The sequence below is a fragment of the Etheostoma cragini genome, chromosome 12 (assembly GCF_013103735.1).
Source record: "Etheostoma cragini isolate CJK2018 chromosome 12, CSU_Ecrag_1.0, whole genome shotgun sequence".
NCBI lineage: Eukaryota > Metazoa > Chordata > Actinopteri > Perciformes > Percidae > Etheostoma > Etheostoma cragini.
Genome location: NC_048418.1, coordinates 8,455,994 through 8,467,858, shown reverse-complemented (window position 1 = coordinate 8,467,858; position 11,865 = coordinate 8,455,994). Strand labels below are relative to the sequence as shown.

Genomic DNA, 11,865 nt, shown 5'->3' with positions numbered 1-11,865 from the left:
AAAGTGAAGAGAAGCGCAGTGGCAGCGGCTCACACAACTGGGGCAACGTGAAGGATGAAGCGAGGTGAGTTTTCAAGAAGCGACACATGGCCTGGTTATCTGAGCATTAATGTCTGCCGGAAAATGATGCGCGTCCAATATCTTTACTACATGTGGTCAATATAAGTGTCTCTAATTTTGTGTTAAAATATATAAGTGCTCCAGTTTCAATGGAACATTTTACAGAATAGTGTCTGGTGAGGTTTCTACTGGAGGCAATATTTCAGTATTGACAAGGTGGCTGTGTCTCTGTTCCCAGCGAGGCCGAACAGACTGCTGCTCCAGAGACGACCCCAGAAGGAGAGGAAAATGCACCTGCCGGCTCTGAGAACAAGTCTGTATCCCATTACCTGTCAGATGTTTAGGGTTCAGTTGATAATCGGATGTTAATGGATTTCATGTTTTTAACAACTCCAGAAAAAGTAGTTTGAAGCTACAGTTATGTCCTCACACTGGCATGTTGTCCTTTTGGATTGTGGAAGTTGTTCTGTGTCACAAACAGTATCTCCGCATGTGCATTTTCATCACAAAGCTTTAGCGCAAATGGGATCAGCATTGTCTGAGACCTTTTGGCCTCAGGATTAGAGGGCATGTATAGAGCTAAGAGGATTGGAGGTTTGAGCTCTATGGTCCTACATTGTTGTGTGCTGGCTTTCCAGAGAGAACGAAGTTGAACAACCTAAAAACGAAGGCCCCAAAGAGATGACCCTGGACGAGTGGAAGGCAATGCAGGACAAGGAGCGCACCAAGGTGGAGTTTAACATCCGTAAACCCAACGAGGGAGCCGACAGCCAGTGGAAGAAAGGATACGTGCTGCACAAGTCCAAGAGTGAAGATGTAAGTACGATGATTTATAATATCGTGTAAACCAGAAACCTTTCCTCCCCTGCAGTGGGTTACACCAGCTCTGTACAGGCTCTAAGGGGCCATCACATCATGTTTTTTTAAGTATGGAAACGTTTGACCAGGATTTTCCACAATTTACCAGGCAAAAATAATATGAAATTAAGAAAAATGTAAAAGCAGTGGTAAAATTTGGATTGAGGCTACAGCAAACAACCCTTTATTTTGCAGATGCTTTCCTCCATTCTTTTTTTGTCTGTAAAATGTCAGAAATAAAAATAAATAAAGGCATATCACAATTCCTCAGAGCCCAAGAAGTTTTTTTTATGTCTTGTTTGGTTCAACAAAATGAGCGGATGATTTTTTAATTTATTTTGTACTGTGTATTTTGAGGCCGCTAACTAGGAATCTTTTGAGTGTGACAGAAAGTTGACTGACTAGTCTGGACACTGTTAATTAATGTGCATTATGAAAGTACTACTGTCTTTACAAACATTATTACAAAGCTGAGAGCCTGACTACCTTGCTCTCCTTTTCCCCCTTGATAATAATGACTTCTGTGTAGCATACGTAAACTTGGCATCAGATGCACGTTGCTGTGTGTCTTGCTGGCTCACCTGACATGATATTAAAGAAAACCCCTATGCTGTCTTTGCATTTCAGAGGCCTGTCGGTGCTGTGATCGAAGCCGCAGAGACGGAAACAGAGCCAACCCCTGTGTACAACAAGGTGCCTGCAGCTCTCACACTGGTATTTCATCCACACAGTCCATGAAGATATTAGTGTTAACGGTCTTTATAAAGGCACCTGTTGGAAAACGGCAAGTGGTGAAACACACCTTCAAATATTGAAAATGGTTCATTCATTTTTATTTTGGGTGGCTCCGGAGGAAATTAAGAATACAAAGGCAGTGTTGGTTCTATGCAGCTAAGCCGCACTAAATGAACACACGTTCACTCGTTTCATTGCTGGTTTTAAAAACATGACTCTTAGTACGGAGTGCAGATCACGTCTAACGTTTCTTTAATTGTCGGTTTTTAGCAGCAGGGCACCCCCGATGATTCCAGTGACCACCACTTTCGCAAACCAGCCAACGACATCACATCCCAGCTGGAGATCAACTTTGGAGACCTGGGCCGCCCCGGTCGCGGGCGCGGGGGAGCTCGTGGAGGCCGGGGAGGCCGCGGCGGCGGCGGCAGCAGCGGCGGTGGCAGCGGCGGGGTAGGGAGCCGGACGGCACGCGGGGGAGGACGGACCGAAAAGGTAACAATAACAGCTGTCTTCACCGCTAACGACAGAGGTTTAGTGTCCCTCACAAAGGATTTAGCGCTCTGACTGTGAACAGGCTGTAAAACCATTGACTTGGAAAACCTGCTGTGGAACCACTTAGCCCCTGAAATAACAGACCGGCGACCACGTGTCCCATAATGCAAAACTCACAGACTGACCTCATGTCAGCGGTCAAGTGGATCTGTGTAGTAATAGTGCTTAGTTAATTGAATTAGAGTTATTAATAATAATAATAATATAGTAGCAGTAAGCAATAATTAATAGTATTGAACTGTCGAAAGCTGGCATCAAAGTCTACTCTCTTTTTTTACTATTTTTTTAATTTAGCGCTGCAACTTATCAATTGATTGTCTAACAATTTATTTGACCGTTATTTTCTCAATTGCTTTAAGTGTGTGGTCTATAAAATGTTGGAAAATAGGGAAAAATGCCCTTCCCAGTTTTCCAAAGCCCAAGTTGATATAGTCAGTATTCTTGTTAATTTCAACCAACAGTCCAATATACAAAGTTATTGGGTTTATAATCATAGAAAACAGCAAACATTTGGGAAACTGGAACCAATGACAACCGTCATTTATTGCCACAAAAAACCACAGCCCTATCAACTACTCCACTACCAAACTTGTTGCAGACTAATTTCCTGTCATTCAATAAATTAACTTATAGATTCAGCTCTGCTTAAATCAGATATTTACTGATTTTAATGATATTTTACCAATGTTATATTTAGGCAAGGGTCCCTTTTTTGTTTTGAGAACAATTAATTAAAATGTCTTTGTAGGAAAGCATGTTTACATTCCAGAAAGTAAATAATCAGTTCATATAATAAGAATAGTCACTTTGGTGTTTTTAGCCTCTAAACATGTTACCCATTAAAAGGGCCTACCCATGTGAAGGGATTCCTTCTGAGTGAATCCGACTGCTGTAGATATGAAAGAAATGCATGAAAGTTGTGCTAATTCTGCTCTGTTTAGTTCCGGTGTTGAGACGGCAGTTAGAGTTTAGGGACCGTCTATAAACTATAAAATCATGCTGAACACAGAAAAGATACGTAGGCTATCAATTTAATGATTAAATAAGGTAGTGTCTCCAAGCTTACCTCAATTGTAACTTGTCTCTTGCTAGTTGTATCACAGCACTTACTTAAAAAATAAATAAATAAGCATACGTTTATTTTTTTGTTTATCTCTTTCCAGTGTTGTAGTTTGTAGACGGTCCCTAAGCTCTCCTGGCTTAGTATCAACACAGGAACTAAACACCGCTGAAATAGCAGAACTTTTATGCATTTCTGTCACATCAACTGCCGTCAGATTCACTGTGTTGACTTGGAAGAAATCGCTGCACACGTGTAGGCCCTTTTAATGACATTTTGAACATGTTTAGAGGCTAAAAACACATTTAAAACTTACCCTGTTTAAGCCTGTTGGGTGCTACCTCTAGCAGGAGGTTAACACAGTGGAAACAGGTTTTGTTTTTTTCTCTGACAGCACTCGAAATTTACAAACGGAGCTATGTGTTGGACTCAACTGGAATTCTCCTTTTAAGAAATACATCTAAGTACCAATTGAGCATTTGGTATAAAGAAATGTTCACCAGCTGATTGCGTTTTCCAGACGCTGGGTTTTTAGAGTTTTTACTAAAAATGACGTTGAAAGTGAACCAAAGCATTAACGATGAGTTAAAAGACGCAACAGCACTTAGTAGAGCTGACGGGACCTGTAGATTGACAGATTATCTTTGTTTTATTAGACAGGGACATTTCTGTAAATATGGCAGATTTAGCCAAAAGGCTAGTTTTCATCTGCAGTCCCTGGCCTGATGTCACAAGGCTCTATAACTAAGAGTTGAAGACCGCACTTGAAGGCAGCTTTGGAAAAAGAGAGAAAATAAAAGGCGACAAAGCGAGAGATGAGGCAAACCCGCTTTGTTATTGCAAAACCTTGCAACAAAATCCTGAGCAGTTCGGTGCTTGTGTTTCGTGTTTGACCTTTGTAGTGTTTAAATCTTTTTAACAGAAACGTTACGGGACTTGTGCATCACGACTGATGAGTCTGATAGCCGGCTAACGCTGCATGATTGTCCACAGCAAGTTGACATTGGGTTGATTTTCATCGAAGGTTGATTCTGACTTAACTTTTTGCTGCAGGCTTCCAAAACAAATGGAAAGACCTGCGTTTGTTCAAATGTCAGCCTGCATGCACATAAAAAAAATAAAAATAAAGAATGTTCAAATCCCAAAATTGAAAATCGTATATCTACCCATCGAACAAATATTTTGGATCCAGCCCTAAAAAATACTGATAATAGCCCTCTTAACCGTGTCCTGGTTTTTGTGTGTTTCTCCCCAGGCTAGTGGAGTGTCAGTCCCCAACGTGGATGATCCTGAGGCCTTCCCAGCCCTGGCCTAAAGGCTCCTCTTCTACCACGAGCCCACCCATCAGCCCTTCCGGGCCCCTCCTCTACGAGGCTTGCATGCTTACCACATCTTCAAGTATATAAGAAAACAGAGAAGAAGAAGAAAAAAGATTTTAAATGACAAGAAAAGACTGTCATCCCATAGCACTCACTTCACCAGAGGACTCAAATTGTACCTATTTTAAAGGAGAACAAAAGACAAAAGGCGAGAAAAGGACCTCTTGTTACACTGAAGTTTTGTATTTAGGAACATGAAAGCAGGGATGTTTTCATACTTTTTTTTTTCCAGAGATTATGCATACTTCCTTGATATTATTTTTTTGTGCTGCTTGAATTTATGAATTTCTGCAATTAGGTTTAAATGTGTGTGTGCGCGTGTGTGTATCTCTTCCCCTGAAGCTTTCCCCCCCCCCCCCCCCCCCTCATGACTTCAGCTCAGTATTATGGGGTCAGACTTTCAACTGGAGTTTTTCCTCCCAGTAATACACACTGATGTGGTAGCACTACACTACATAGGATACTTGTATTATATATCTGAAGTATGGCTTAACATGCATTTAAAGTGTAAATACTCTGATCCTGACTACCCATCCCTTTTGCGAGGCACAAATCCGGGATGGGTAACTAGGCAAAGTGACTTCATACTAAAGCTTGGAATTTTTCTGCTTGTTGTGCAGTGAAAGTAAATGCCTCTTTCCATTTTTCTTTTTCTTATTTTGTTAGCTTGCCTTTTTTGGTGGACCAGTGGTAAGTGATGCTTTGTATCCCCTGATCCAGATGTGCTACCTGTGTTTTCAGGGTGTCACAGGGCCCAATGTGTATATCTTTAGGCTGGTCCTCGTAGGTCATACAGACTGTGCTACTTGTTACTTCAGGACCACAATATTGTTTTTGTATGTGTGTGTGTGTGGGACTGAATGTGTGAATTTGACAGCTTATTACTTAGAATTTAGGTATTCCTCTCCTCTGAACTTACAATTTTCAAAACAGTAGACTGCAAGTTCTCATGAGGTAAATCATACTCTTTTTGAGAAGTCATTGTTGAAATTTTGGTGCATATGATACATAAACCATGGACATACCTTGCTCTTAAAGAATCTGTCTTTCAGATTTCAAAGCACTTGTTGTCCAGCAATAGTCCTCTGAAGATTGTTTCTCCCATCTGTTAACCATATTTGCTGTAATGTTATTTTATGCAGCACAAATGCATAATTTGTCTAAAAGAAATGTCGACTGTCATTGTGGAGCATTCACGAGCTACAGAATGTAATGTAAGCTAATGGTGCTTTTAGCCACCTGTGTCAGCATTTCCAGTGAGCATTTTTCATTTAATGAAACAGGTATATTTCTCATTGGGTTGGGGTGGGGGTACTGAACATGAAGTGTATTTAAAGCTTTACATGCTGTCTTCTGCAAAGACTTGCTGGTGATGCACTGATACAGACGGCTGGAGCAGTTTTCTTGTCGGACTGTTGGAGCCACATGATGGTGAAACACTCTTTGCAAACATCCCTGTTCTAATAAATTGCTTTAGAGGTGTTACATGTATTCTGCCTGCTGGCTGCTGGGTTGTTTAAAATCAGTACTGTGATTTTTAAAGCTGTAAACAAATGGGCTGTGGACTCTTCATTGCTTGAAGCAGAATGAAGAATCCCATGTAAACGTAAGAGGGACATAACAGTCCAGAAGGGTTTAATACCTGTAGTTGTGAGTTTTATTAGGTACAACAAACTAAGACTAACGCCGAACTAAGATGTTTATTTATAGAAATTAGTTGGATATAATGGCTTAAATCAACAACACCACTTAACCACAAATGATTATAAAGTTAACACAACTATAAACAGTTTAAACTAAAACTGAATATAATCAACTTTAATAAGGTGTTATTTATGCTACTAATGTTACAGGGCTTTTAGACTCACTAGTTTTAGCTGTACCTAATAAAGTGGCAATTTTGAGTCTTAAACTGACAAATAGGCTACTTTAATGTGTGTATTATCTGTAAATGTAACTTAAGTTTGTGGCTACAATTTCATAAAATTTTGTTTAGTCAGTTATATAGCAAGATTTAGACCAAAGTCAGTTTTGAAAGATGTAGCTTTACCTGAAAATGTAATAAATAAATGTGTAAAATCATCGAGGCTGTGCCGAGTAAGAACCTTTGAACAGCAATACGTAAAATACGTAAAATGCTTTACGTATAGTAACCATCACCATGGATGTAAGCGGATGTAATAACTTCAGGAGCTGAGTGTGTTGCCACTGCCCGATGTAAGCCGAGTGAAGATGTGAGTTGCGCATGCGTCACTTTGCGACAAGTTGCATTCAAGACGCTATAGAGAGGCAGGCATCTGTAATGTCAACAAAGTAAAAATTAACCTACTTAACAAAAGGCTGTTAGCACGTTAGCAATCAAACAATCATAGAGAGCCAAAACGTTTTGCAAAGGACTGCTAGCTTAGCTACAAGCTAGCAATCAAACAAATGCTGGAATGGTGTTTGAGCTAACGTTAGCAATCAAACCATAGAAAATTAAAGAAATCAAACAATCATTTATGTCTAAAACGTTGCGTATGCTCAGATTTAAACGGTTTACGGCATAATCTATCGAACTGAAATTTGAGAAATCCATGAAATAAACTTTTCTAATTTAAAACAATAACAGAAGACGGGAATCACTTCAAAAACGTTTTAGCTATGTATGATTGTTTGATTGCTAACGTTAGCTCAAAACACCATTCAACTGACAACTTTTGTTGTGTTTGATTCTTTCTTGTAGCCAGCAGTGAACGAACTAAGTTAAGTAGGTCCATATTTACAGTACTGACATTACACAAGTCTGTTGTTAGCATATTGTGTGCTAGTTGTCGCAAAATGACGCGTGCAACTCACATCTTCACTCGTCGCAAAGTGACGCATGCGCAACTCAAATCTGCACTCGACTTACATTGGGGAGTGACAGATGGCAGCGCTTCAGAAACGGCGACATGAGCTCGGCGGCAGAAAGTTGTTCCCCGAAGGAGCATCGTCTACATCTAAAAGAGCCACTTCCGGTGCCAGCCCCACAGTACATCGGAAACTTTTGGCTGCGGCATTTTACGGAGTCAGTTCATTCCTCATCGTCGTTGTCAACAAAAGCGTCCTCTCCAACTACAGGTAAAAGTACAAAGTACAACAACAGTTACAGCAAGCCTCGTTTCAGACAATTGACCAACTGTTAATCAGAAATGAGAGCAGGGGAAAGAGATGGCAGTTGTGATTATGGGGATATGAAGTATGAATTATAAAAGTTGTAGATTGTCTTCCTCCATCTGTTTGGGAAGACTGTTCGATCACAATGGGAACAGAGCCGGCTGACTTTAGAAGAAGACTTAAGCCAGTTTGCGGATAGTGAGGAGATGTTTGCTATATGTGACATCAAATGTTGTATACTAAAACATGCATGACATGACCTCAGTCAAAGTTGTTCTCCCTTCACATTTTATTAATAATTTTCCACATTCATGCCAATTGTCTAAATTTTTTTACAGATTTCCATCGTCAACATGTGTGGGAATCGGCCAAGTAAGTTTGTCTTAAAGGTGCACTAGGAGTTGCTGCATGATTCAAGCGCAATTTCACTATTGTCTCAAATGGTAGGCATCTCTCCTTGATCCGCTAGCTGCCTGTCTCCAGAATCCACTGGGAAAAAGCCCGGTCTCGGGAGACAACACCGGGGTTGGAAAACGTCAAACAAACACTAGAGGCACAGGATAGACACCAAAACACAACAAACCACTCCAGCCAATCACCGACAAGATGATTGGGGGTGGGGGTTAGTGACAGTTAGTCATGTCAATTAAGGAGGTGGGGGGGGCGATGCAGGAACTCATAGTGCACCTTTAAGTTGAGTCACAGATGCTTCTTGTTCTCCTAAACAGACATAGTCTGATAGACTGTTTCTCCTTGCTTCAATCACTGCAGATGTTGGCTACGATTGTAGTTCTGAGGACTGGGAAGGAGTTGGGTGTTATCTCGTTTCCAGACATGGATTTGAGTATACCACGCAAGGTGAGACTGACTGAAGTAGTTCTCTCACTTGGGACTGAAATACTGGACATGACGTTTTCCCACTGCAGGGTACCTCCTTGACTCTACTCGCCTTTTTTGGTTTTCCATAACAAAAAAAGTTCCTGAGACCTGCTAAAAGGTACTTTTTTAGGACCACCTCAGCTGAGGTTCCAAGCGAGCTGAGGCAATACTAAAAGGTGACGTGAAAACCTGCAGACTACTGATTGGTGGGAGAGAATCGCCACTGTTCATTGCATCATCATTGCTACCGACAGACGGGGGCGTCCTGAACCAACCCACCGTGTTTAAACAGTTTAGCCAACGTTTTTTGTTGTTGTTGCTGCTTCCTTTGTTTCTTTTTAAACTTATTATGTTATCCGGCTGAGGCAACAACTGCATGCTGACAATATAAAGCAACACACCTTCGACTTTCGGTGTGTGTGTCGCGTTAAGGCACGGCAGTTTCTTGCTATGACGACCAGCCAGGCTGGCCTCATGCATGAGGGGGTACTAATCAGCATGGAAAAAGGAGGACGAGTCAAACAGGCACCATGTAATGGAAAAACGCCATAAGAAGGACCTCATAGTAAAGTTAAAAAAATATACTGCTTTTAACATTATGTGTGTTTGTGTGTCTTTCCAGATGTTTCCACTGCCCCTGCTGTATGTTGGGAATCAAATATCAGGGCTGTTTGGGACACAACGCCTCAAGTTAGAACTTCTATTTATTGCTGTATTATTATGCGATATGAAACATAATTTACTTAATATTCATTTAACCTTTATTTGTCCTCGAGATCATTGATGATTGATTATTGACATTTTCAATGTCATCAAGTCAGATTACAAAGACAAATACAGAACCACAACATGGAAAGTACAATTGTAAGAAATATAGAAAGACATTAAAACAGTCAGAATTGGGAAATAATTTGATAAATACAGTAGGATAATAGAGAGGCAAAAAAATTACAATTATGTAAAGCAGTTACAAGTAGAAGTTTGCAGGTTTAAAACCAGATTTCTAAATTGTCCAAAAGGCACAATCAAGTGGATTTGAACCCTAATGTTGTCCTTGGGTCAAATTGACCCGTTTTCAGTTCATTTTCTTTTTTCTTTGTCACAAAAAATGGGCAACCAAAATAAGGGTGAAAATCAGCAACATTAAAAATATCACAAATCTTTGGAAAAAAACACCAAAAACATAACAAAAAAGTCACCCACAACACTGAAAAAGTGACACAATTGTTTGAAAAACAGATAATAATGTTGAAAAAAAAGTGACCATTGTTGACAGGAAGACAACACAAGGGTAAAGAAATTGCTGTCATTTGTTCCAGGAGTCGTATAAAATATGAAATTATGTCTCCCTTTTTTTCTAGTTTACCCATGTTTACGGTGTTAAGGAGGTTCAGTATTTTTCTCACCATGGTGTTTGAGGGACTCTTGCTGAAGTAAGTTTCCTCAGCACTATTCAACAAGAATGTTCTGGCACCTGTACCGAAATGATTCTTAATAACTGCAACCCGTTCCCCCTCCTCACAGAAAGACTTTCTCTGCGTCGATTAAGATCACCGTATTCACCATGATCGCTGGCGCTTTTATTGCTGCCAGGTGAAATGGCCACACACAAGTACACCCACATACTGCCATTATTCAGTTTACACGTGAGCATGCATCTCATTCTTTGACGTGTGTTTGTAGCACTGACCTGGCCTTTGACCTTGAAGGATACATATTCATAATGCTGAACAACGTTCTGACAGCGGCCAGCGGGGCGTATGTGAAGCAGAAACTTGATTCCAAGGTGAGCGGAGCTGCTAATCTTACAACCTCTCTGTGTGCGTGATGCTCTTTGCCGTTTCTTTAAGGATTGTACTTTATACTGCTGTCGCCATAGGAGCTGGGCAAATACGGGCTGCTCTACTACAATGCTTTAATCATGATTTTCCCCACTGCGGCATACGCTTACTACTCAGGGGACTTGCAAGTGGTAAGGAATACTTTTGACACAAATATATTCATGTCGACATATTTATAATTTAGTGTCCGACAACTAGAGTTGAGTATCTCCCCTGTCTGTGTGTTCGGGTACAGGGGTTGGAGTATAATGGATGGTCTGATCAGCTGTTTGTTTTGCAGTTTGTGCTTTCCTGTGTCATGGGGTAAACTCCAGATCCATCCATTTAATGATGTATTGTGATTATGTATGAATGTATTCCAGCTTATGTAATATTTTTTTATTAAACAATAGACCCCAGGAAGAGTGTCTTCTGTTTAAGCTAATGGGGATTTTAATAAACAAACAAATTGGATAATATCCCACATTGCTGCTCTCATCTAATCCCTCTTCATTGTGTTGTACAGCTTCATTTTAATGTACTCCATCATGCTGTGCACGCAGTACAACTCAGCGCTCACCACCTCCATTGTGGGCTGTATTAAGGTACGTCATTTCACGCTGGTCCTGCCATCTGTGGGCTGATAAGATTTATGAATGCAGACGTGTGCCGTGACTATCCGTGACTTCTGCAGAATATTCTTGTGACCTATGTTGGAATGGCATTTGGAGGAGACTACATATTCACTTGGACCAACTTCATTGGTCTAAACATCAGGTAAACACACATACAATTTGAATCGTGCCATTGTGGAGGTGGTGTTTTCTGTCTGGCGACAGCTTTGAGTCGTCTTTGTTTCCCACAGTATCGCTGGCAGTCTGGTGTACTCCTATATCACGTTCACACAGGAGCAAACAAGTAAGAACAGAAATAATGGGAATCCAAACCTCTGCTGTGATGTGTGCACTAATTAAACATGCTGCAGTCTTCTGAAATATGTTGGAATTGTATCAAATTTAACAGGAAAGGTGTAAACCGCGGAATCCCGATCGGACCCGACCCTAATGGACTACGGATGTCCAGAACACGTTTCATGTCGTCTGTGTGCTATATGTTGACATGTCTATTTTTGAACCATGCTGTCAAAATGTTTTGCAAACATTCATGTCATACGCTGTAATTAAAGTGCCTATACAATTTTTTTATAGTTACATTTCAGCTTCACACAAAGTCATGAGAATGTTTATTTTTGAGTATAAAAATCAATAAAATCAAAGAAACACGCACAACTGCTTCAGCCTCATGTTCAGTTGAACTCAACGATGCATTTCTTCACAGAATGAGGACTGTGGATTTTGTCCATTTCTTACAGTCTAATATAAAT

The 11,865-nt window shown here is 40.5% G+C and overlaps 2 protein-coding genes across 4 annotated transcripts in view; both read left to right on the top strand.

Moving 5' to 3' along the window:
* The window catches only part of serbp1b (SERPINE1 mRNA binding protein 1b), a 9,492-nt gene extending 3,294 nt beyond the window's left edge, over positions 1 to 6,198 (top strand). The window contains exons 4-9 of one of the 2 annotated variants that reach the window (XM_034887466.1): positions 5 to 64; positions 299 to 373; positions 699 to 876; positions 1,546 to 1,611; positions 1,927 to 2,145; positions 4,521 to 6,198. In XM_034887466.1, coding sequence (XP_034743357.1) covers positions 5 to 64; positions 299 to 373; positions 699 to 876; positions 1,546 to 1,611; positions 1,927 to 2,145; positions 4,521 to 4,580 — 658 coding nt within the window. In that variant the 3' untranslated portion in view covers positions 4,581 to 6,198. Of the gene's footprint in view, positions 1 to 4; positions 65 to 298; positions 374 to 698; positions 877 to 1,545; positions 1,633 to 1,923; positions 2,146 to 4,520 lie in introns of both variants that reach the window. The other variant, XM_034887465.1, reaches the window with a different exon arrangement.
* A 979-nt stretch (positions 6,199 to 7,177) lies between these two features.
* LOC117954001 (UDP-N-acetylglucosamine/UDP-glucose/GDP-mannose transporter-like) lies at positions 7,178 to 11,718 on the top strand. Of its 2 annotated transcripts, XM_034887447.1 has the most exons (13): positions 7,184 to 7,746; positions 8,121 to 8,154; positions 8,554 to 8,640; positions 9,284 to 9,351; positions 10,023 to 10,094; positions 10,186 to 10,254; positions 10,345 to 10,447; positions 10,541 to 10,633; positions 10,738 to 10,805; positions 11,008 to 11,086; positions 11,176 to 11,258; positions 11,347 to 11,399; positions 11,505 to 11,718. In XM_034887447.1, exons 1-13 carry the CDS (start codon positions 7,553 to 7,555, stop codon positions 11,513 to 11,515), a joined length of 1,014 nt encoding a protein of 337 aa, XP_034743338.1. In that variant the 5' UTR covers positions 7,184 to 7,552; the 3' UTR covers positions 11,516 to 11,718. The 2 variants fall into 2 exon arrangements, with proteins under 2 accessions (XP_034743337.1, XP_034743338.1); XM_034887446.1 differs by lacking the exon at positions 11,505 to 11,718 and having other exon boundaries at positions 7,178 to 7,746; positions 11,347 to 11,489.
* Positions 11,719 to 11,865: the final 147 nt, after the last annotated feature.

Coding starts and splice junctions, on each gene's coding strand:
- LOC117954001 (XM_034887446.1), top strand. CDS start 7,553: ATGGCAGCGCTTCAGAAACGGCGACATGAGCTCGGCGGCAGAAAGTTG. Junction 7,747..8,120: donor AGCGTCCTCTCCAACTACAG/GTAAAAGTACAA, acceptor ATTTTTTTACAG/ATTTCCATCGTCAACATGTG. Junction 9,352..10,022: donor TTTGGGACACAACGCCTCAA/GTTAGAACTTCT, acceptor CTTTTTTTCTAG/TTTACCCATGTTTACGGTGT.